The sequence below is a fragment of the Silurus meridionalis genome, chromosome 13 (genome assembly GCF_014805685.1).
Source record: "Silurus meridionalis isolate SWU-2019-XX chromosome 13, ASM1480568v1, whole genome shotgun sequence".
NCBI classification, from domain to species: Eukaryota; Metazoa; Chordata; class Actinopteri; order Siluriformes; family Siluridae; genus Silurus; species Silurus meridionalis.
In genome coordinates, this window is record NC_060896.1 from 13,706,389 (window position 1) to 13,732,362 (window position 25,974).

The 25,974-nt window shown below is 37.0% G+C and overlaps 3 protein-coding genes across 4 annotated transcripts; 2 read left to right on the forward strand and 1 right to left on the reverse strand.

Moving 5' to 3' along the window:
* The first annotated feature begins 1,328 nt into the window (after positions 1-1,328).
* On the forward strand, positions 1,329-9,739 carry rapsn (receptor-associated protein of the synapse, 43kD). Its single transcript, XM_046864084.1, has 8 exons — positions 1,329-1,910; positions 4,481-4,819; positions 5,412-5,570; positions 6,572-6,670; positions 7,178-7,300; positions 7,446-7,499; positions 7,877-8,076; positions 9,613-9,739. The coding sequence occupies exons 1-8, from the start codon at positions 1,698-1,700 to the stop codon at positions 9,683-9,685; spliced, it is 1,260 nt and encodes a 419-aa protein (XP_046720040.1). The 5' UTR covers positions 1,329-1,697; the 3' UTR covers positions 9,686-9,739.
* Positions 9,387-19,411, reverse strand: ighmbp2 (immunoglobulin mu DNA binding protein 2). Its single transcript, XM_046864087.1, has 17 exons — positions 19,326-19,411; positions 19,036-19,205; positions 17,972-18,167; positions 17,790-17,890; positions 17,534-17,697; positions 16,613-16,813; positions 16,322-16,469; positions 16,037-16,211; positions 15,553-15,735; positions 15,313-15,431; positions 15,092-15,186; positions 14,845-14,968; positions 13,931-14,755; positions 12,339-12,538; positions 11,914-12,122; positions 10,690-10,750; positions 9,387-9,762 (listed from the first exon to the last, which is right to left on the reverse strand). Exons 1-15 carry the CDS (start codon positions 19,400-19,402, stop codon positions 11,925-11,927), a joined length of 2,976 nt encoding a protein of 991 aa, XP_046720043.1. The 5' UTR covers positions 19,403-19,411; the 3' UTR covers positions 9,387-9,762; positions 10,690-10,750; positions 11,914-11,924.
* A 931-nt stretch (positions 19,412-20,342) lies between these two features.
* On the forward strand, positions 20,343-25,966 carry agk (acylglycerol kinase). Of its 2 annotated transcripts, none has more exons than XM_046864086.1 (15): positions 20,343-20,603; positions 20,873-20,912; positions 21,619-21,698; positions 21,819-21,894; positions 21,978-22,070; positions 22,171-22,203; positions 22,942-23,036; positions 23,143-23,212; positions 23,296-23,375; positions 23,492-23,549; positions 23,626-23,773; positions 23,862-23,959; positions 24,322-24,392; positions 24,515-24,600; positions 25,363-25,966. In XM_046864086.1, exons 1-15 carry the CDS (start codon positions 20,494-20,496, stop codon positions 25,500-25,502), a joined length of 1,278 nt encoding a protein of 425 aa, XP_046720042.1. In that variant the 5' UTR covers positions 20,343-20,493; the 3' UTR covers positions 25,503-25,966. The 2 variants fall into 2 exon arrangements, with proteins under 2 accessions (XP_046720042.1, XP_046720041.1); XM_046864085.1 differs by having other exon boundaries at positions 24,515-24,599; positions 25,372-25,966.
* Positions 25,967-25,974: the final 8 nt, after the last annotated feature.

Here is a 25,974-nt window from a genome sequence, read left to right on the forward strand (position 1 = left end):
CTTGTATTCTGCTAGGTACAATGCAGGGGTTAGCTAAGTGCTGATATAAATATGTATAAAATGTTAATGAAACAAAGTTAAACATTTCTATCCTGTAAATATGTGGTCTTTTAAAGGAGGACAATGCATCAAATGTGCACAGATAACAGGTGGGTATGAAGCAATTGTGCTTTATCACTCCACTATTTCTTTGTTTAGGCGTTTTCTGCTGGTAACATGACTTGGCAGGCTACTTGAATATAAATAACTTGTTTGTCCCAATCACTAGGAGTTCTCTGTCCAAACTGCATCAATTGGCTAATCTTAGTAAGCTTTGACTTCCCTTCAACATTGCCGTGATGTTTAATACTTTTCTTCACTTATTAATAGCTGTTCATATCCAATGGCAGGCTATAAATCTAAAAACATCACATAGGATCCAATATTAGGTACAAATAGAAATCATATATTTTTTATTATTGATTGTGTAATTCAGCTCATCTAAATAAAATGCTTACACGGCAAGTATACACTGTATAAAATCTTGGATTAGTTACACAAGCAAATGTGAACAATCATAACTAATAACGAGGAAAGTCTGTTTCTGATCATCAACACCTCCAGGGATTGTGTTATGATCACAGAGTAATTTTCTAAGTCCAGAGATGTATCTTGGGAAAGTTGTGAATGGCAAGGTGTTAAAAGGACGTATTTGTATCCTCAAAGCAAGCTTTAAGGGAAGGGGGGGATGGGATGGAGGTTTAAACTTGATCATTTGATCCCACTGATGTGTCTCAAGAAGCATTGATACTGTAACTCAAGACAAATACCATTTCAGACTTTGTGAACTATTCTAAGCATCAGTTGCTGACACGAGAGCAGGGGGCATGGGGGGGTGGCACATATGTGCTGCAATAAGGCCCACCCCCAGGAACTCAGCAGCCAGTGCAAGAAGTGTATGACTTGCTCAGTTTTAATGTTGTGAAATTACTGTCTGTTTTTAGCTCCTCATTCTCCGAGCCCAAAATCTTGGGGGACGTGTGGTAATTTTTTCAGGCTGTTTTATTAATAATTGTGATGTTAAAAAAAAAAAATGCAGGTAAGGTTATGGGCTGATTTCAAGGCTGAAGGCGAAGCATGTAGGCGTCTTTTGTGACCTTGGGTCTTTTCAGAGACTGAAGCTGGATTCCAACAGGAACACATGGTCCAGACTGACAAGGCCATCTGCTACAGCGCCAGGCCAGGAGAGGGAGGGAGGAAACAGGAAAAGAAAGGGAGGGCAGGGGATACAGAATTCCTCCCACTAGGGTGTGGAGGGAATAGATATTCTGGGAGATTATTGCCAGCACCTTGGAGTGGAACTGAAGTGCGTTCAGTGTCTTCAAACGTCACTGGAGAAATCTAAAGATTCTATGGCAGCCTGTTGAGAACATCCAGGTCTGGTCTTCAAGCTTTGCAGCACAGATGACATGCTTGTGGCCCTGTCACGTTTTCTGGTTGTGATGTGCAGTCTTGGCATTGGGGCTCATGCATGCAGTGGATCCACTTCCTTCCTCTTGCCTCTGCACCTGAAGCTGAGCACGGTGGAATAAAGAGGCTGGCGGGTGCAGAGGCCTGGTGTGGGCTGTCAATATTTCATATGCTCCTACATCCAAACAATCACATTTTATGCTTTCGGTTCTTCTGAAGGCCAGAAAGCCAGCTAAAGGAATATTTTTATGAGGCTCGTGTTGATAAAAATGGGCCAGGACCAAACAAAGCAGCAAATTGAAAAAGGGCTCAAACTTTACCAGTCAAATGAGACAGAGAAAGCTCTGCATGTCTGGATGAAGGTTCTGGAAAAGACCACTGATCCTGGGGGAAAGTTCAGGGCTTTAGGTTGCCTGATCACAGCACATTCAGAGATGGGGAAATACAAAGAGATGCTAAGGGTAAGCTACACTTTTTTTTTTATGTTTATCAGCAGATGTTTGTCAGTAAATTCATCGCTTGGATAGTTGGTGGCTTTTTTTTTTTTTTTTTTGTATTGTTAGTTGCTAGCTTGTTAAAGAGATTGAGGTAGCAAGCTAATTTATAACATGATTAAATGTATAATTTAGTACAGACTGACACCTGATATAGAAAGCTGTAAGAATATAATTCTAAAAATATAAATATTTGATTACAGCATAATATGGTTATAACATACATGCAGTTACTAAATCTTCAGTTTAGTACAAAATGAACAAAAAATAACATTTATCCTTTAGTCAAAATCCTATGAATAAATGATCAGATTACTGTTTATCATTTTGTTCTCTGATATAGTTCTGATACAGTTGGAAAAGAAAGAGATAGTTCTGCAATATAATGGTCTGAAACCTGACCTAAATGATTTGCTCAGGTTAGAGCAAAGAGGAAATCCTTGAGGGATACCTAGACTATTCTAATGTGCAGCAGTTAAAACTGCTAAAAAAAAGGCATTTTTTCCTGACTGTATATATATATATATATATATATATATATATATATATATATATATATATATATATATATATAAATTATATGAAATATAATGTTTACAATACTTTTTAATAATTTTACCCATAACACTAGCTGTTCACTGATGCCATAATTTCATTCATTAGTTTTTAAATTGCCAAGAAATATTTGACTTAAAAATCACGTTCAAATAAAACAAAGCGATCTCAATATAATCAGACCTTAAAATTTAACAGACTGTCAATAGTTGCATGAATTCAAGTTATACAATGTCATGTATCTGAAGTAAATCTTGAGGCGAGCCATTTTAAATTTGTGGCTTCTGAAGGAAAGCGGTAACAAGAGCCTCATGATAAATGATCCCCAAGTCAAGATGTCTTGTTGACATAAACCACCTTACTCACAGGAACATGCATTGCTAAGTTTAGTGTAGACTTCATTAGCAAGCTAATTAAAAAACATAAAGAAAAAAGATGAACAGAGTAGTAGAAATTGTACTCATATTTTTGGGTATTGTCTATTAAATTTATGGAAGTAGAAGATTAAATGTTTATTAAACGTGTACTGCTCATTTTGACAGTTTAAATGATCTGTCTTGTTTGTGTGCATGCAAGATAATGGGAATGTGCTATCAAGGTGAATGTGGAAAGCAGATTCTATTAAAAGTTCTATTAAAGTAAGTGCATTTAAAAGCTCAAAAAACTAGTACTGCCTCCATAATTAAAGCCAAAGAATAAAGGATAAGGATAAGGCTAAAGGATTTAGGGATCCAGTTTTCTCAACTATGGAAGTGCATTGCATTCACAAAGAGAAAAACAATCACAGAAATGATCTCATAATTATGACTTACTATCTCTTAATTATGACATAATATCTCATAATTATGACTTGGTATCTCTTAATTATGACTTATTTTTTCATAATTATGACTTAATATTTAATAATTATGACTTAATATCTCATAATTATGACTTGGTATCTCTTAATTATGACTTATTTTCTCATAATTATGACTTAATATTTAATAATTATGACTTAATATCTCATAATTATGACTTGGTATCTTAGCGCTCGAAAGCTCCTAATTGTGCAACAATGGGGATGTAGCAGCTTTAATATTGTTTAGCTTGATAACTCTATATGTTAATGTTAAGATGGTTCTCGCACCGGTTCTCTAAACACTGTTATCTGTTCAGTGTCTATAGGATCTTTACGATGTGAGTATGTGAGGTATACAGGAAGTCTTTATCTGGGCTCACACATCCCGGTTATTATGTCTTCTTACCCAATCAGGAACAGTTTTAGCTCAGGTTTTTTCCAGTGTCTGTATATACTTTTCTGTTATCTGCATTAAACTAAAGAAGAACATTTGCGCCATGCTGTGTACTGTGTGATTCTTCCCTGATTAGAAAAGGCACCACAGGCATCGTAGATCGCATGGAAAAGCTCTCCAAAAATGAAGTTTTGTTTGGGCATAATAAAAATCTAACAGTATATCAGTTTAATTAGCTACTGGACATTTCCTCGCTGACCTGCCCCTCCTGCTAATTAATGTTAGTAGTCAATGTTAAAATATAATAATAATAATAATAATAATAATAATAATAATAATAATAGATCAGGATCTCATAATTATGAGATAGTAAGTCATAATTATGAGATAGTAAGTCATAATTATGAGATAGTAAGTCATAATTATGATATCCTTTCTGTGATTTTGCAATGAGCTTCCGAACTTAACAATTCAAAATCACTTGCAAATGGCACATACACATACACAGAAGCTTGGCAAATATAGGAACAAGAGTACAAATCTATTTGACCAAGGTATATGTAATGCATAGTCTTAAAAGATATAATCGTGCAAAAGTCAAAAAAATTTACAAATCATTTATGAATAATTTTAGTGTATTGTATAACAGACTCCTGTGATCAGTTCTACATAAATATAAATTAATTAATACACAGGTTTTTTCTTCTCCTTTCCTTGAACACACACACACACACACACACACATCAGTATGCCCTAGCTCAGATTGACACAGCACGAGAGATGGAGGACCCAGACTACCTAACCGAAGGCTACCTGAACCTGGCCCGCAGCAACGAGAAGCTCTGCGACTTTCAGAAGACCATTTCCTACTGCAAGACTTGCTTAAACATGCAAGGCACCACTGTGAGCCTGCAGCTCAATGGTCAAGTGTGTTTGAGCATGGGCAACGCCTTCTTGGGCCTTAGTGTCTTTCAGAAAGCCTTGGAGAGTTATGAGAAGGCCCTGCGTTATGCACACAATAATGATGACAAGATGCTGGAGTGCAGGGTGTGCTGCAGCCTGGGTAGCTTCTACATTCAATTAAAGGTAATTGCTCAAAAGGCACTGCTGCTGACAATTCTATGTGTGAGAATCAATGTGAAAATGATTTTGCTATTATGTTCAGACCTGCTTTTGAACTAAATTGATTATTGTCTAGCATGCTATAGGGATGCATAACCATTAGAATGATGGCGCACTCCCTAAATGGTAAATAGTGTAAATAGATTGAGTTCTAGTATTATGATATCACTCTGTTGCAGTAATTCACAGCGTGGCACGGTAAGAAACCGCCAACATGCAACATGGAGTGTAACAGAAGACAAGCCAAATACAGCAGGCCAGTCTCGATATAGACCTTTGTACTCACCTTGACACTGGAGATTTGTAGAGTTTAATCCCCCAGATACCCAGAATGGTCTGCTGTAATGAGTCTTTGATGAAATGGCATGAGGAGAATGTGCTCATATAAGGCACTGACTGTCACAGTATAGAAAAAATATAAATAGCCCATTTTAACATCCTAGCATGATGTTTGTGTTTATGCAGTAGGTTTTGTTATTCATGAATTCACCAGCAATTGTATTGACTGGATGTGTTAGAGTATTATATATGTTCATGCATACCTTTGCTCTTATAGGATTATGAGAAGGCCCTGTTCTTTCCATGCAAAGCAGCTGAGCTTGTCAATGACTACGGAAAAGGCTGGAGTCTCAAGTACCGTGCCATGAGCCAGTACCACATGTCAGTAGCCTACAGGAAGCTGGAGCGTCTGCCAGATGCTATGGAATGCTGTGAGGTAAGGTATTCTGAAGGTTTCTAGTAAGAGCTCATTTTGAAAGGTTTATGTCGATCACTAATTAATTTATGCAAACACATTCAAATAGGCCAACAAATGAGATAAAATACAACCCTTATACAACAAGTGTATATCTGTTGAGTCCAGTGTTAGTTTCACTGTAGTGACTGGATGATGAATAGTAGTTACTGAATAAACAGTAAAATGTGTGCCTGATCAATACACTGGAATTTCAAAAACCAAATTCAGAATAAATGTGCGGAAACAAGTGTGAACATATCTGCTTTGGGACAAAGTTGCCATGCAAATAAAATTGAATTTAATAGATAACACAGAGGCATGAAGATTGGTTCTGATACAAGTAAGTCATTAAATGCTTAGACAAACCAATAATTTCACTGTGATTTTGGTTATTAATTGCAATGTTTTGTTGAAGCAGTCAGATAATATAGGAAAATTTCAGTATGTAACAGTAACTTTGCAAACCGCATTGGAAAGCACTGTAACTGTAAATATAACACACATTACATATTGGTGGTGACCTGAATGGCTCCTAACTGTAATGAAATTCAGCAATCGTCATAGATTCAACTGTGGTGACACACTCTATGTTTTTGTGCGTAGCTTACGTCTGAGCTGGGTCCAGCAACTGACAGGTGCAGTTGTTTGTGTGTTGTGTGCCAGACTACTCTACTTTACTATGGCAGACAAAAATATGCCAAAAGCCCTGTACCACATTAAAGTGCCATCGTCATGAAGAGATCAGTCCTTACCCTAACAAACAGTGCAACAAAGAGACATTACTCTGGACTGTGAATATCACACTGCAGTAATATAAGGACGGACGTCAGAGTAGCACATTCCTCTTTACACTTATGATCGAATTTCAGCTGTTGTGCAACTGGTATGGGGGCTGTGCTTCCGAAAGCGTCTTGTGGAATTCTCTTTGATGATCCAGTAACCTTAAAAACAAAGTAAATAAAAGCTGTCTGCTCTTACAGGAATCAATGAAGATAGCTCTACAGCATGGAGATCGTCCTCTACAAGCCATGTGTCTGCTGAATTTTGCAGATATTCATCGCTGCCGCAACGATGTTGATGTAAGCCACTAATTATTTGTGTAACAATTACAGGTTTCTTTAGTTCTGTCTCAGTGAATGTAGATTGCTAGGTTAAAATTGATTTATTCATTTTATGCATTTCCTTTTGCTGCTTGTTCAGCAAGTCCTCAACCAGATAAAAAAAAAAAAACTTAATTCATTAATTTATTCATAATCAGTAAATGAATGACCTTGACCTTGTCTGGATCAGTGTCAGAGTGGATTCAGAGCCTATATCAGGAACACTGGGGACACACTGGGAATGTACATAATTCATACATGCATTTCACACACTAATTCATACCTAGGGACAATTTTAGCATAGCCAGGCCACTTAGCACTGTGCTTTTTGGAGGTGGGAGGAACCCAGAGAACATAATGGAAAGCCAACCAGACAGGAAGAGGACATGTGAAATTCCACACAGACTGTAACACAAGCTGCGGATTGAATCAGGAATCTTGGAGATTAATATGTAAAGGTTGATGGTTTTTTTGTACTTTTCTCAGAAAGCATTCCCCCGCTATGAGTCTTCAATGTGTATAATGACAGAGATTGGAAACCGCCTTGGACAAGCAGCTATCCACTTAGGAGTGGGAAAGTGTTTGCTACTGCAGAAGGAACTTGACAAGGTGAAGTGTTTTAAAATGGTCATTAAAAAACAAAACATGAGAAAAAAAACCCATTAGATCACAAATTTAAACAAGTGTACTCCTGAAACTGTGTGGACTGTTATAGTTTTTGGGACACCTCATTATAAATTTGTACCTTTTCCAGGCACTGGAGTCTTTCCAACGAGCATACGAGCTAGCAGATGGAATAGGAAACAAGGTGTGTTAAGCAAGTCCTCATCACGTCATCAGACATCACCAGACATCAGAACATGAATCGGAAACTTTTTATTCGTCATTTAGAGTTTCATATTTTAGGATTTTAGAACTTTTTATTGTTTTTCGGTCACAACGCCTTGCAGTCAACACAGTTTATAACACACACATCACAAACAACGAATAAAACACAACACAGCATGCATCCCAATACTCGAATATCCTAATATCCACATATCCAGTATACAAATTGCCTTTATTACCCTTTTACATTCACAATATACATAATGTACAGTATAAGGTACTTTACATTGTTTTTTTAGTAATGAAACTCTGTTTAAATCTGTACACATTTTTTGTCCTACATGTTATTTTCCACAGCTGTGTTCTCTAAAGGTACACTGCCTATCAGAGAGTATCTACCGTAGCAGGGAGCAGCAGGATGAGCTCAGAGAGCAGGTGGTAAAGTTCCTGCAGTGTGTCGAAGAGCTGGAGCTCTACTGTGGCATGTGTGGCGAGTCAATCGGGGAGAGGAACCAACAGCTCCAGGCTTTGCCTTGCTCTCACATCTTTCACCTCAAGTATGTGTTTCTGTTAGAAAAATCCACTAAACGATGAAGGCCAGTTTTCTAGCTGACTTTACCACATCATAAAGGTGTCATCGAAGATTTATAAGATTACTGAGTTGCAATGACAGTGTGGTAATCATATTACTATTATTGATAGCCACCATATTATATCATGATGTGTTGAATAGTGTGATATGCCGATTTATATGGCATATATTTTATGACTTAAAAGATCTTTTGACACACTTCATATGCCATAATGTCTGATATAATGGCTTTGAGCTCATATGAAGTGACACCTGAAACACCAGTCATATTATTTGAATACAATTATTTTTTTTATTACTAGGTTCGGTCATACTGCTTTGTTCTTGCCCTATTCAACTAAACCATTTTCATACACCAACATATAAATTAGTTATGCTGTTAAATGTCATGCTTGTTAGCATGCATCCTTAGTTATGCATGTTTCATGCTCTAACCTTTGTTTTATTGTCATTATTACATTCCAACACAGATACATAGGATTAAGAGCAATTATTTAAAGCTGCAGTTGAAATGTTTGTCTAGTCTACTGTTGCATTCAGAGGAAGATAAGAAACTGAGATGCTGCTGTTCATATAACTCACTAGCCATTGATAACCATCTGCACACAATATTCACTCATGCCATTTAAAAATGGACAGATGAAAATTGAATAGTGCATTCTGAGATGTTTTTATTTGAGTGTCCATAGCCTTTTTGTCAGTCAGCCTGGCCATTTTTCTTTCACCCCACTAACAAAATGTGTATAACCACAAAACTGCCACTCGTTTGGGGCATTTAAATTCAACAAAAAAAAAAAATCTGTATTTGCTTTAGTGCAGGAAGGTTGTGGAGTTTCGGAAATGCTGAAACTGGTCCATCTAGTTGGTGACTGGTCTTGGTTGTAGCCTTTATTTTGTTCCATATACAGCACAGTTCATTTATTTCCTTTGTGCATCTCAGCTTGTTAGCAAGGTATACACCATGATGGAGCAGATAGGATATTAAGGGCCTTGCTCAAAGGCCCCCCAGACTTGCTTACAGACCACTAAACCAGAGCCTTAACCATTGTACAACCTCTGCCTGTAGGAACACAAAATAAAATAATGAATTCTTCTAATAAGCAGAGAGTAAATAAAACAACCCTGTACTTTAAACCATAACATATACAGTATTTTATATATATACATTTTATATAGGAATTTTCTTTAGCTGAAGCTTTTAGCCTGTATCTACACTGTGCTGAGGGAATAATTGTGTAAATGTGCAGGTTTACAGGTTTTTACTAAAATAACAGATGAGTTAAAATGAGTTTTAATTATCCATGTTATCAAGCACATTCTTTTTTTTTTAGACATTGCAAAAAACATTTTCATGCCATTACATTAAACACGATACAATCCACTATTCTACTTTAAATAAAAACATGTAACAGGATACAATCACAAGACATTGTTACATGATGTTTAGGATTTTCAAACAATTTTATATAAATGGGGATTTTTGTTGTTGTTGATTTAACAGGTGCCTGCAGACGAACGGGACACAGGGATGTCCGAAATGTCGTCGTTCATCCGTGAAGCCAGGTTTTGTATGAAGTGGCTGTGAAGTTCTTCTTTGGATTGAGCATCATAATCTGTATGGCTCCACTTGAGAAACAGAATGCAATGTTCTCTACAGGGAGACACAAAAACAGAACAAAGGGAGTGTGTTAAATTCCACTCTGTGGAGTCAGCCCATCTGGAATGAATCTCAAGACTGAATACGAGTGGAAAAGGAGAGATCTCATTGTCTGCACAAAGCGTACACTTTGTGCTATGAGACTTTGAAGATCGCTAACTCAAAATCTGTGCGTGCGCCCTAGTGGGCTAGCCGAAGGCAGCAACTCTGATACAGTTCTTAAAGCACTGGGTCTAAAGGGTTCACTATACATATTACCTAGCTACGTCAGTGTACACTGGCTATGTGGCATGGATCATGTTTTAATTGATTCAGGTAGAATTATAATCTTTAGGACAGGCCATGTTCGGTGTCTTTAAAGTGAATAAAAGGACTGTTGAACTGTAATACATTTTCATACTTGAGTAATAGTGTATGATCATTGCTAGGCTACTTTATATAACAAAATATATACATTTAAACTGTATATCTTGGGCATACAGTTAATGAACTGTATATACTTTGTACAAGAAATATTAGTTAGTTATTGTTTAGAGCAGTTCAGTGATTACAGTATTTATAAAAAAAAGATCTAATGCAGCTAGCTATGGATCGTAACATAGCCCTCTCAACTCTGTTTTTTTTTTTTATACCAGAGATGTTACTGTTAACTCCACCAAATGTGTGCTGCTTTGGCTCTTACTCACAGTCCTGAGGATCCCTTTGAATTGAATAGTTTTTTCTTCTTCTCACAGATAGTACAGCACAGATTAATCAAACCCCTTCAAGAGTCATTCAAAAAACCAGTCCAAAACATTTGGGCTGAAAAGTATTTAACTACTGCATGTCTGCTTGTCCTGTCCACGAACATGCTTTCATAGATATGCCACATTCTTTATATGATGTATGCATGCATGCATGATTCACAAAATATATAGGTACCTTATTAAAATTCGATGCGTTACGCCGCAGTTACATAGATTGCAGAGTGGTTCTACATCACCTAGATAACAAAACGACACAGAACATTTGTAAATCGAAAATTCTTAAGAAGGAGTGAATTCTTACAGCAATGTGAGATGCTGCTGCTCTTGTGTTTGTGTTCATTTTCTTACTTATTAAATTACTATTAGTTATACTGTATGTTTTCTAAATGATTATAGCTGTCCAATTTTACTAACAAGTCACATGTAGCAATTTCACATTCTGTCAACTCCCAGTACAAAACTACCTCTTTCTATGTATTCTTTACAACACAGGCATGTTTTTTTGTGCTCCAGAGTCTGATTTAAGCTCCAAATATAACAAAATATATGTTGAATGTTTGAGAATGGTACTACAGACATATCAAATTGATTTTTTTTTTTCTTTTTTTATAGTGAAATTGCAATAAAACTTTTTGCTACAACTGAACACAGACTCATACTTTTCCATATCATAGCTATGCATATTGTTCATTGTTGTCATTTAAAAAAATGTAAAATGTAGATCCTGTTTTTCTGGATCACAATACAGCTAGCATTAATGGTTTAGTAAGAAAAGCAGTTCCTTATATGCTTCGTGATGTTATTGCCAAATAGTGTTTTATAATTTTAACAAATGATCATTTAGTACTCAAGTCTTCTTGATAAACTGCCTTTCCTTTTCATTCAAATGCCATGGCAACAGTCTCAGATGTTTTTTTTCTTCTGTTCTTTCCCACTGATTACAGCCTACAGGATACAGGAATCCCGAGACATCCAAAACCCTATGTGTGGTATAATCTCTTCAGTGAGACTTGGGTCTGCCCCAAGGTCTCTGACTACATTGACATGACTGATACAATTCCCGAATGCATTTCATCAGTAGCTCTACTTTCAGGTTCTCCCAGACTGCTGTGATTCTCACCCCATTAAAGAGATTATCTTTAGTTCCACCACCTGCACACTATTAATGTTCCAAAATATATTTTTTAAAATATGTTCCAAAATATATATTTAATAAATATTTTAATAATTTAACATTTATTTTAGTTTCAGTAGTAAAGGTCTGAAGCAGTAACAATCCATAAAAAATAAAATAAAAACAAAAATGCAATAATGTTGCGCTTATATATACACACATGAAATCTATGCATGGAATCATCACTTTATTCCTTTAATTAGAATAAATAATTGTATTTCCTACAGCAGAACCATTTACTGTTCTTTCTCCTTTGACTTGGATTTTCTTTGGGATGCCATGTCTTTGAGTTTAGAGTCTAGTTTGCGTTGCAAGTATGCTTTTTTGTTTGGATCCATGGACTTGTCTTTTTGCCCGCTTCCAGCGTACAGCACTCCCTCTTTGCTTATTCTCATGCGAGCCTGCACCTTTGCTTTGTCTCCACATCCATGGACCTACAAAGCAATATACTGATTTAGCAGCATCACAACATTAGTAAAAATGAAGATGAATGCAATGCAATGAATAAGTGAAAACTAGTTGAAATCAGTAATCATGCTCTGAAGAATATGGGATCTACTCTGCAGTAGATTGTATTTATTATTAGTAATGTTAGCACTTTGGATGAAGTATATTATTACTGTGAAAGTTGTCATTAAAGCATGTGCTACCTCAGGTATGTGGTGACTCAGGCAGTACTGTCTGTTACAGTAGACACACAGCTGTCCCAGTGTGAGCACACTGGCTTTACACTTTGTGAAACCACACACACTTTCTGCTTTCACCACAGCATCAATGAGTGCCTCGAAATCATCATCAGCTTTAGCAGCTGCCGCAATGTCCACAGCCCCTGCTTTCATTTTCCCCTTTCCTAGGAAAGAGATTCATAATGACATGAAACTGATGCTGAATATACAAATTCCAGCACTCCTATATATATATATATATATATATATATATATATATAGCCTTACAAAAGTCTTCACCACTGCCACACTTTCAGACTGTAACAGTACACAAAGTGTCTATACACCTGGGGTTATATATCATTATTCTACACAAAATATCCCAGAATACTGATATGGGATGTGAAACCATCTGACATCCCATATTTAGGTGTATGATCTCTACTATAAAATAATGTCTGACATGATTTCAACATAAATTTCAATTTTCCGTCTCAATACGTTCCGTAATAATGCTAAAACGTCACACTACACAGACAACATAAAGAAAAGCAATGGGCTGCATACACAAGTCTGGGCTTGAAAAATCTCAAAGCATCAAGTTTTAACTATTCTGATTCTGTTTTAGTCATTTAAAAATAATTAATTTCATTATATAAAAAGTGCACAACAAATAATATTGCTGTGTGTTTATTTTGTGTATAATATTTAGATGGGTTCATCTAGAGTCACTGCAATATTATACACATAGCAAACACACAGCAATATTATTTGTAAAGCATGTGCTACCTCAGGTATGTGGTGACTCAGGCAGTACTGTCTGTTACAGTAGACACACAGCTGTCAGGATGTCAGGACACAGCTGTGATTGGGTCAGGAGTGTTAAAAAATGGGCAAAGTAGCAACCAGACTAACATTAAGGATAGCTTTTTGGACTTCGAGAAATCCACATCTATTCATATTACAACCACAGCCTGAACTGTTGAGTCCAAAATTTAATTATTTTGTTTTGAAAAAAGTGCTGTTTGTCACCCTAAAGAAGCATGGGTATGAGGATGCTTATCATCAGCAGAGTCTAAGAAATTAGTCAGGGTTGAAGGTAGGATGGATGAAGCCAATCCTAGATCAATCCCATAAAAATGTTTTAGTTTTTAAGTGGCTTGAACTAAGGTAGAGGTTCGTCTTCCAACATGACAATGAGCTTAAACACACTGCTACAGAAAAAAGGGCAAATCAAAGCCCAGGTCTCCATCTGATTAAGATTCTGCTTCATCCCAAAGGTGGTCAATAGGGGTGAGGTCAGAGCTCTATAAAAGACCTCTCTAAGATCTTCATAGAACATGTTTGGGTTTCCTAATCGAAGTAAGAGGGGTTTTTTTTGTTGAATGCTACAGCATCCAAAGACATCCTATACAATTGTGTGCCTCTAACAGTTTGGAGAGGAACCAAAAACATGTGGTACCAAAACATTTTTGTCCATATGGTGTACTGTGTAAAATCAAATGATAGTTTATGGTATTAAGTTCATAACACTACAAAATGTGGAAAGTACATATGCCCTGTACCTTTTGTTATACCTTTGTTCTTTTTCATGATTGGGCCTTTGCTGTCTTTATGCTCAGTCTCCATTCTTTTGCTCTGAATTTTCGCCTCTCGTTTTTCTTGCTCCCGGCGCATACGCTCCAAATGCAAGCTTTTTAAATCTAGAGCAGGTTTTAGTGGTTGCGCATTAGATTCATTTTCTTCTTGTTCCTCTGGAGTCTGAATTTCTGGCCTTGTGGACACCGATTCCTCTTCCACCCCCTCCTCTGGCTCTGCTACTCGTTTGGAAACAGTGATATGGCGCTGTTTTCCTGTTCCCTTGCTAACATGCTTTAGTTCCAGCTCTTCACAGAGTTGGTGAACCAGTAAACGTTCATGTGCATTCAGTGAAGAAGGAAATTGAAGCTCTGCCTCATTTTGGTTGTCCAAAAAGGTAAGCAACTGCTGCCTCATCTCTTCTTTCTTAATTTGAGTCTCAACTTGATCATCCGTTTTTGGTTTTGGGAGCAAATGGGCATCGTCCTTTGATTGACCATTTCCTTTGTTTCTGCTCTCAGAGACTTTTTTGTGCTTGGTCTCACCTCTCTTGCCTTGCTGATTTCTTGCCTTTGTTTTGGCAGAAGATGCTTTAATTTTATTCTGTTCGTCTTTAACGTCATGGGGGTAGTTTTCAGGCACAAGGTCGTCTAGGTACTCAAAGGCGGTCCGAACTTCCCCGTGCTCAGACATGTAGTCAACCAAGCTTTTGAGAAAGGCATGATTTCGGACAGTCTGGGAATCGCATACCACTACAAGCTGGCGTCTGGCGCGCGTCACTGCCACATTGATCCTCCTGTCCTCCGCAAGAAATCCAACTTCTCCTGCGGAATCAAAGTAGAACAGCCAAAATTAGGTAATGATCGTTTAGATGCTATGGTTGCTGTTTACTAGTTGTAAATATGCTGCTCACCTTTTCTATTAGATCTAACCAGAGAAAGGAGCACAGCCTCCTTTTCTCTGCCTTGAAAGCCATCAACTGATTTGATCTCCAGGTCAGGGTACTCATTTGAGAGCTTCTGTCTTAGCAAATCTACCTGAAATATAAAAAGTCAAGTTTAGGACAAAACTGTAATGTATTATATACTGATGAAACCTATTTTGCAACTTCTTTTAACAAATCTGTGTTTAATTGAAATGCCTGGAAAGACATCGGCTACCTGTAGGTTATATGGTGCGATGACTGCAATGTCTTTGGCCTGCACTCCAGCCTCAGTTAACGTTTTCACATGAAGTGCCACTATGTCAACCTCACCTGTGGTTTAAAAACAACCAAAATTAAATCTAAAATGACACTGTAAATGTTTAGATCACATGTAAAACATGAGGGTGACACGAGGGTGGGTTTGAAATAGTGTGAAGAGTTAATATTGATTGTTACCCTGATTGCCTTTTGACTGCTCATCAGTGTCCTCCATTTCATTTAGACCACAGCCAGCAGTGTCAACTAAAAGCAGTGGCATGCTGGTCTCCTGAACATGAGCTACACCAGCCAGGTCTCTGATTAATAAAATAACACTAGATTAGGCAACTGCGAAGAGACATCCTGTGTAATCTCAGACAATGATGATACATTTCCCATACCATTATAGCTAGAAAAAACTAATATTCAATCACATACCTCAACAAATGTTTCTCCACTGAAGGGTGTGCAGTCAGTTTCCCTTTGTACATCTGCTCTGATGCCCACTGCATGATGGCACTGTTCATACGGTACTGAGTGGTAAGCATTCGAACTACAGAATCTCCGTATTTCTGAATCAGCCGCTCCATTAAACTCACAGACAGACCTTTAGCAGCTGCACTGTTTAACAGTGAGGAGGAAAAAATTTAACTTGTTAAAATATAAAAATAAAATAGTTTCACCAAAAAGAAATAATAATAGGACAAAAGAAAAAAAAAATCTTTTTGATACTCTCCTGTAAATTGCATGGCCTACATTTACATATTATACCTCATAGGCTCCTATAATTGAGTGTATTTCACTTGCCTGTGCATTCAAATGATACTATATTTGATTTAGAGTGACTTTATATACTATACTATATTTGCAAAAGGAATTTCATAATAAAATATGAAAACATGGATATAGTTTCTTTGCATACTTCTGAGACTTAATTGTGGGTGGCAGCTGCTTGTAGTCTCCAGCCAGGATGCACTTGCGTGCTTTCAGCAGTGCAATCCAACAGCTGCTCTCTAGAGCCTGAGCACATTCATCTATCACCACCAGGTCGAAGTGCTCGCTTGGCAAATACTTCAGTGGACCATCATCACTAGCTCCTGTATGCAAAAAATATTACTTCAGAGCCTAAAAGGAAAAGTAGGACCATATTCTTTATAATTAGCCGTGTCTGGATTAGAGGTTTAGACAGTAGTACAGTACTACCCACCAGTGTTGGTTGCCAGAATAACACTGGCCCTTTTCAGGATTTGGGTGATGGCCATCGCTTCCCTGGACCTTAGTTCCTTCCGGAGCTCCGATATTTCTCGCCTTAAGCTGCTTTTCTGTCCTTTGTCACGCACTTTCTTTATCTGACTCTATGACCGGATAAACAGGTTTTAAATACATTCATAAACATTCACAACATCTGAATGTAGTCACATTGATGCATTTGGTACTAGAATTGTCTATCAGAAGGTTTGTTTTTACATGTTTAAACAATGTTAAAAGGTATGCTTACAAAGGCTTTATCCATGTCTTTTCGGACATCTGCAATGATGTTCTTGTTGTCGCTTTGTGCAAGCACGGCATCCAGTGAATGTTTTTGGATCGACTCTAGCAGGCGTGCTGGATGTCCCAACCGCAGGACCTTAGCCTTGCACTTAGCCAGGCGCTCCACCAAATTATCCACCGCCACGTTGGATGGAGCAGAGCACAAAACCTGCAGGGATTTCCATCGCTGGTTATTTAAAGAGTAATTTAACCACTGATTTTCGTTATTTCTACCGTCAATGCAGAGTTGAAAAATGGTCTTTAGCGAGTCTGTGCATGGTATTAGGTAAAAGAGTTAGCGAGAAAGTGAGATTTTCAACATTAAACAACTAGCTAACCTGTATTATTATTATTATTATTATTAAAAATAATACACAGTAAAAGCTGGCATGTCACCGAGTAATTTTGTGAGAGAGAATGTTTTGTGAAGAATTGAATTTTAAATAATGGGCTAGATTAGCAAACAGGTGGCTCACCACCTTATCAGTTTGGGCCTCTGGATGGAGGAGTGTTGTAAGACCTGGAGACTTATACAAAAATAGAAATAATTTAAAAAAAAACAGATCCAGGGTCTGTTAGGCCAAATGTACATACTACGTGCCAACATAGAAGATATTGTGATAAAGATACAGGTCCACTAATTACAGTTTGAAACAGTGTAGATAACAAATATGTTGCTGATCTGCATAACCAGAGCAGTATTCATATTACTTTGATGACAATCCAGATTCATGTCCTGATATTCATTTGTATTTAGGACTGATGTGCTTTTTTCTTTCTTTCAATAACTAAGTTGATAAATTGTTCAACAAAATGAACATAACATTTTATTGGAAGTCTTCAGAAAAGTTTATTGGAACATATAATTGGAACTTTTAGTAGGTTGTACCTTTTGGCCTTGTTTTACAGCCTGTAGTATAACTTCAACCACGGTCGTGGTTTTCCCCGTCCCCGGTGGTCCGTGTATGATAGCAACATCTTTCTGAGAGAGTGCAAATGATACAGCCTCCTTCTGAGAAGTGTCTAATCCAGTATTGAACCACTCTAAAGCATCTGAGCAAAAATCAAATAAAGAAATTTAGTTTTTACATCATTTACATAGAGGACATTTTCCCTCTAAACTCTTCTCAGGTCTTCATATACACTTACACCCTGGGATAATGTTCCAGGCTCGGAGTAACCAAAAAGGACACTAATAAGATGGGCAGCAGGACCATTTCTGTACCCGTTCAAACAGTTTAAAGCACTGCAAACAAACAGAATTCAAATCAGAATGAAACAATCAGTGGCTGACAGAAAACCCTGATGAAACCAGGAAAAAACTTACTGAGTCAATCTTTTATAAGTTACATCATTTGCAAGCTTCATAATATTGTATAGTCCATCACTTTCCAGGTTAAGGCTGTCGTGCTTTTCATCAAATGCAACTGTTATTGATGCCTGTGTCACACGGGTCACCACCCCTGAGCAAAGCTGATTGGGCTGGCTGCATGCTTCTGATTCATAAAGACCCACAATGTCACCTGAAACAAACACAAACAAATCAGTTATGCTAGCCATACAACATTATTAGCTACTGTACCATTCAGCATTCAGTTGGATTACAGGATTAAATGCAATAAATTAGAAATCTTTTTGACTTTGAAATGCTGAATTAGCATCAAGTCATATCTATATTTTCACAGTCATTCCACTGACATTATTATCATGATTTTGTGCTATGTTGACTGACAATGATATATAATGTGCCTCCAAACATGTCTCAACATCAGCTTTGATATTTGGCATAACGTTTTTAAACTTGCCGATACATAGACTGATGTTTAGGTTCCAAATGTATGTCAGTATCAGGCATCTACTGATATCTAGTGCTCATCTTGCACTTCAGGGTAAACACTTTGCTACTTGTCCTGCCTTCAACTAGCGATCTGGTTTAATTTTAACCTACCAGCCCCTTGCCGTTTAGCAGTTGAGTGTTGAGCTGATCAATGGGGAACTATAAAAGCAGTGTTGGGACCAAATCAATATTTTTAGGTGAGAAGTGAGTCTTAATTGTTGAATTCAAGTCCAGCATCAAGTTACAAGTCCTTAACCTTAGAGTTTTAAACAAATCAGGTTTTAAATTTAAATCCAGAGTAATCATTGGATAGTACATTTACACAGCTCATGTCGTCTTTCTAAAATTACTCTTCCTTTCTTTCTAGATTTTCAAAACATTTTCCAAACATAATGGAAATATATAGGCATTCAAACGGCACATCCATATGACAACAAAATAATTATTTCAGTTCCATTTTAAATAAAATAAAGTGTAGACTGTTTTCACTGAATGTACACATCTATTTCAGGTCAATTCGGGTTTTTTTTGCCTTGGGATGTACAATGCCTCACCTGGTCCGAAACCATGACTGGGTAGAACCGAAGGCCCAACACTTTTCCGTGGCTCAAACGAAACCAGAAGTCTGCCATGCATTCCTGTCCTCTGGCTCCCAATTTGAAGTTTCAGCAAGCATACTCCTTTCTGTTGTAGATTTTTTAGTGACAGATTCTCTTGCCAAGCCCTGATATCAAATCATTACGGACACATCAACAAAACCATTACAGACCAATAAAAAATCCTTATCACATAAAGGAATGGTGTATAAAAGAGCACCTATTCCCATACTGACTAGCTGGAGTACCTTGTTTCTTCTATCTCAGCCCCTCTCTCTTCTTGCAAGAGTTCAAGCGTCCTGGAAACGAAACTTTCAACTTCCATTTCCGTGACCTTGACATACAGACAACACGATGGCATAATCACATCAAAAACAATGAGCTCCCTGTAGATGGAAATGACAGCAGCACCCTTTAGCTTGTTAGTTTATTGTAAAGATTAGCCACCCCCAAAGTTAAAAGTTAGTTATAGTAAATATACAAAACAGAATCGGAAAACAATATAAAAAAGAAACGAATATATAGTAAACAGGGCAAAAAAAAACAAAAACAAATACGAATTATCAGTACAATTATATTTTGAGAACAGACACCTACCTATTCCTGCATGCAACACAACAGTCGCGTTAGGAGAAAGAGTCGATTCCAGAAAGATCGAGATCCACAATTGATAACGCGGAGAACCACATTAAATTCGAAATTTGCACTTGTGAGCCAAAAGTCATTTTTCTATGCTCTTTGCCTCAAAAACATTTTTATTCTAATAAGTTCACTGGTGTCGTGGAAATATTATCAGGGAAATATAATAATAACAATAATGTAATATAATGAATAATAATAAATGCGCCAAAATCGCTTGTAATTAGTTTTATCCGCCCTAATAGACTATTGTATCTTTAATTAACTTTTTTAAATGTAGATTTTTAAGAGCACCAACCCGTACGGTATTTTATTTTAAACAACTGATAAAGAATCATCTCAAATCGACTCTGGTCATTTCTGGAATCGAACCGTCACGTCTGTTTTCAGCTCAACGCATGCCGGGATTTGCCCGTCCCGAATTTCATACCTACCGATACACCTCTGTTGTGTTGAAGATAATATTATTTTAATATATACTTTACAAAAAACATCTAATCTCTAGCATATAAATTGATTAAAGCTATTAGATGCTACAGAACGGCAACATTTCTTTGTTAATGATGTTGCATTTGAGTGTGGAACTGTCATTGCAGCAGATGTTTCCCTTTTGTGGAGGGGATTGATTTAGATGGTACACCGGTCATCATGCGTCCTGAAAAATGTCAAACCCGGTGTAGTAGTAACGCTGCTATTCAAACACGGTGTGGGGTTTTATCTTAGTATTCATTGTAACTCAAATGCTCTTGTAGTTAATTAGGTGCTCACACAGTGACAATGGCCCGAGTTGTGAAAGTCTTACGGACTTTACGAAATCACTGGAAAAAATCGACATTTGCTGTATGTGTCCTGTCTTACGGTGGACACTGGCTGTACGGGAAGCACTGGTTAGTAGTTCATTCATCTTGATTGCACGTCTTTTTCTAATCATGCACAAAAATGTCCACTTCCACGCTCTTTCAGTATAATCTATATAATATATATAGCATAAACTTTATAATATTGTGTTTATTGATTATTTATTAGGATGTTAAAGTGATTTTCGATCTGACATCTGCAAGACATTTGCAGTCATTTAAAAAAAAAAAAAAAGAATGGTTTTTTTTTTTTGCATAGCCAAAGCGGCTTGAAAATCTGTCATATTTTCCCCCCACAGTGACCGTGTACTGCGCAGAGAGGCATGCCAAGAGGCTAGGGTAAGAAATCTAAGAATTTCACATTCAGTCTGGGTGATTGGGCATCAAAGTTATACTCAAATAATGCATGTGCAGTATGTTTATTCATTCATCTTCAGTAACAACATTTAACCAGGTCGGGGTTGATGTGGATCAATTGAACACAAGTGAGATGAGAACACACCCTGGTTTAGATGCCACTTCATTGCAGGGCTCCATGCACATGCTTGCACATGTCTGCATGCAATTTGTAGTCACCGGTTCATCTACTGGGTAGTGTTTTTGGGATGTGGGAGGAAACCCAAGTAAACGCAGAATGTATGAAACACTACCCAGAAGCTGGAACCCTGGATCTATTAGGCATTAACTGTATTGCTTATTTTTTGTTTCACTACCAAGTTATAGAACAGTTGAAAAAGTAAAATAATAGTGCAAAAGAAAAGTAGCTCATTGACTACAGTAACACATACCACAGTAAAGAGGTCGAATTAAAAGTTGTTTAAATATATAGTTGCATAATGACTGGGTTTCATTGGTTTCCTCTCAGCTCCAAAAAGCTGCTAGTATGAGGATTTATTTGTTTAAAACACCCCATAGGTTTGAATAGAAATCTTGTTTCTGTTGATGAAATGATTTTTGATTAATTGTCAGTTTGTACACATTATATAACCCAATCCTAACTATAGTTTAGTAATAGCAATGATGCAGATCTGGTTTATATAAACAGGAATTTGGCCAGAAATTAATTGGACCCCAGGAGTCACTGCAAAAAGCCACAGTGATCCTGAATCCTGCAGCATGCAAAGGGTGAGAATTTGCCATCATTAAAATTCACCACACTTTGGAACATGGATCTTATATTATAAGTCAAACTGCACTAGTCACGCTGATTGTACTCATTAAAGTTTAATGCACCTCTGTCCACAGCAAGGCCAACAGTCTGTTTGAAAAGAATGCAGCCCCAATTTTACATCTAGCTGGCATTGAAGTTAAAGTTATAAAGGTACGATGCTTATTAGTGTGTTGTTTTATAGTTTTTAAAGTTTTTTTTTTCTTCAACTCCAAGTAAGTTTACACTATTTATAGACAGATTATGAAGGGCAAGCCAAAAAGCTAATGGATCTGATGGAGCAGACGGACATGTTAATTGTTGCTGGAGGTGATGGGACCCTGCAGGAGGTAAAGCATTTTGGTGTAATTTCCTTGGGAATATTTGAACATTTTGCTGGCATAAGCTTTTGTAGCAGGTAAATGTTTTCCTGTCTTTTATGTTATTCAGGTGGTAACTGGATTGCTGCGCAGAGCTGATGAGGTATGTATCATAAAAGTGCAGCAGTTTAGGAACGACTAATTATAGGGCGTTGCGGAAAGAAACTGTCTGTGTGCTACCATCTATTAACATGTTAACATCTATTAACATCTATCTAAATCATGTGTGTAGAGTGAGTGGGACCACTTTTGAATCGTCATGCATGCATATATATATATAAACAATTTTGAATATAAATGAATATAAACAAATTTATTTACTTTATTTATTTTTATGTTTGTACCCTAGACGAGCTAGTAAGTTTGTGTAATTGATGAGTTACTGCAGTTCTAATATTTGAATTATATTTGAACTTATGTGGCTTATGCTTTGTCTTAGCTGAGCATTTACAAAGTAATTGTCAAAAAATGTGCTGTACTTGGTCTCTGTCATTTTTGCCTCCTTTTTTATGATTTTTTATTATGATTTTTATTTTTTTTTTTACAGCTGATTATTGTTTACCATCAAACACACATAAAGGCTTAGCAAATTCACATTGCCAAAGCTTTAGTTTTGTTCCATAAAAACTTAATTACATTAAATCCCATCAAGTGTTCCAAATCTGGGCTTTATTCCAGTCAGGTACACTCGTAACATGCCATCTCTCCAGTGAAAAAAGTCCTAGAAGTATTCTGATAACAAAGAGAATTACATTAACTCAATTCTTACAAATGGATTGATACTATGGTGAGTGTTTTCTGAATGATTCCCTTTTAATAATGTGCTGCATTTTAATTTCAGGCAGCATTCAGCAAAACTCCGATTGGCTTCATTCCTCTGGGCACTCAGAACTCCCTGAGTCCAAGTTTGCATATAGTTACAGATGACAAAGTAAAGTAAGTACTCCTATGAAATTCTTTCATTGCGCTATATTAGTCGCTATGTCATTTCTGTAGTGGTTACGACTCTTTTTGCTATTTAATCTTCATGGTACAACTTCAGACGCATCACTTCGGCAACGCTGTCTATTCTAAAAGGGGAGACAGTGCCACTGGATGTCCTTCAGATTAAGGTACAATGAAATAGCTTGAACAACCTCAGGGTCATCTGAGCACGCTTGATCATATTGTGGTGTTTATTGCATTTTGTTTTCAGAGTGAGAAGGAGCAGCCGGTCTTTGCTCTCTTAGGTTTACGCTGGGGTTCCTTCCGAGATGCTGCGACCTCCATTAGCAAGTGAGTGGTCCTACAAAATAGGGACTCATTGGAATGCATTTGTTGTAATAAACTTAATGTGTATATTTGTTATTTGTACATTTAAATGATTCTTCTCTTTTCTGGCTGATTTTAAGATATTGGTATCTTGGACCTTTAAAAACAAGAACAGCACATTGGTTTAGTACAATAAGGGTGAGTATTGTGTTTTGTGTACATTAGTTTTATACATTTTAGGATGTTAAATCAGTCAGGTTGTTTTCCCTGTCAGGAGTGGCCACAGGTTCATCAGGCCTCTCTCTCATACCTGCCTCCCATCCCTCGACCCCCTGACCTGCCCGAGGTAAAGCCAGTGAGACCCAGTTTGCTATTTCGCATCTATCTGAGACTTAAAAACTACTGGACTCCTCCAGCTAAAGGTAGAATGAATGTGCATCTGTGAAATTTGGCTTTACTGCAGGCTTTAAAGGCTGAAATCTCAGAGCATATGTGTGTGGTTGTGTTTAGAGCCTCTTGTAGAAGCAGAACCAGAGCAATGGGAGTATAAGCAGATCTCAACAGTGGAGCTCACAATCAGCACACAGAACAAGAATCCAGTGAAAAGAGTAAGTCAATGAACAATGTATTTTATTTCTTATTTAATGCAGCAATAAATATAGGTGGATACGATGCCTCCTAGTGGCCCTCCTAATGCAATCTTTCATTGTAAGTAACTTCTACAAATCATTACATTACTTTAAATAAAATGGTTGATTTTAGCCATCAGTCAGTCATGACTTTATCTTTTTTTTAATGGGCTAAAAAAACTAATCAATTTGACCAAAATCTACTTATATTTACATTTGTTTTTAGAGGAAATTTGAACTTTGAGCTCTGGTCAATAAAAGCACAGGCTGAAAATAGTTGAAATCAAATTGTGCTGTTTATTAAAAAAATCATCTCCACATCATCTGTTTTCCTCTTGCAGCGAACTGATGATTCCCTGTTGCTTTCTCTGGAACCAGAGACAATTTCAGTTGGACAATTCATCACAGAAGGGTATTTATTCTATTGTAATATTTCAATATATTACAATAAACTAGTGACTTTTTTTCTCAGAGGTATTTATTTAGGTGATGTATTTTGTTGACTAGTATAATTATTTGTGTAATTGTGTGCAGGACTAAAAAAGCAGAAAACCCACACAACTGTACAGATCAGGCGCTTCAGATAGAGGCAAGCGTATGTCAACTGGGTTTGCCTCAGGTGAGGATATGTTAAAACTATTGGTTATTATTTATTCAACATACAGCAGTTAACACTACATATCCTGACTCTGATTGGTCAGATGGTTAATTCCTGTTCATTATACAACAATTAGATGTGGTTCACTGATTAGATTGGATGCGTGGCATTCCAAGAGTGTCTATATTTAATATAACTGCTCTGCAAAGTTTCACATTGTGTATCACTCCACTTTCTATGTTCTTTATGTAAAATCTCACTTCTAGAAAAAGTCCCACTGAAATGGTTAATACAGTAGTTACATGGCAACATTTACCATGAATATAACTTTTGACTTAAGTTATGACAGTTTGTTGAAAGCAAGTAGGGAAACCAGTTACATCAGACGCATCTTTAATCGGATTGTTCAAATCGAGCTGAAGAGCTCCTAGTGAGTGTGGATTCTTTGGGATCTATTTCTGATCATGGAGTAAAAAGAAACCAATTAATTGGCCATATTGTGTAGAAAATATCAGTTATGGTATATTATGTTGTAAAGCTGCTTTGAGACAATTTTCATTGTAAAAGCGCTATGCACATAAAAATGAATTGAATTATTTATATCAGCATGGCTCTGGTTACCTCCCACCTCATCCCTTTGCCTAGATCACAACTAGAAAACACCCTCTAATGCTCTAATCTGACCCGTCACACAGTATTTTCCTTAATCATTCCCCAGTTGACAAATCAACAGTGTGGCACAGGGCTATTTTATGCTAACTCTATTGTGTTGTATTCTGTTGTTGTGCCACAGGAGGGCGCTGGATTTTTGACATTGACAATGAAGCATTTGAGGCAATGCCAGTGGAAGTGAAGGTTTTGCCACGGAAACTGAGATTCTTCTGCAGCACTGAACGAAAAGAACAGCTGGCACAGATGAACTGACCAAGATCCTGTGCTGAAACACACAGTGGGGGGCGGTTTTGGACTCGGCTCTCTAATTTATCAGACCTCTATCCATATATCACAAATGTTTCCTCCCTAGGTGCATACAGCATCGGAGCAATATTATGACAATGTAATGTCACGATACTCTGTATTTGATGTTTGATTCATTTCTATGGACTTCATGGCTTAATGGAATTACTCATGTATGTAAGAAAATACAGATTATTCCAGACTTAAATCAGTGTTCACCAGTGCACATAGCATGTATGAAATGTCTGACTTGTTGAACGCGAGTCTGATGGAAGGAAGGAAGGAAGAGGACTCAACACTATAGATTATAACAAACTGTTTAAATGTGGACCAAGGAGCATTTAATAGGCATAAATAACAAGAATTTGTTTTTAAACAAGATTACAATTGATTATGTAACAGACATTACATTAAAAATATGGTCTGTCTCATTTCTGAT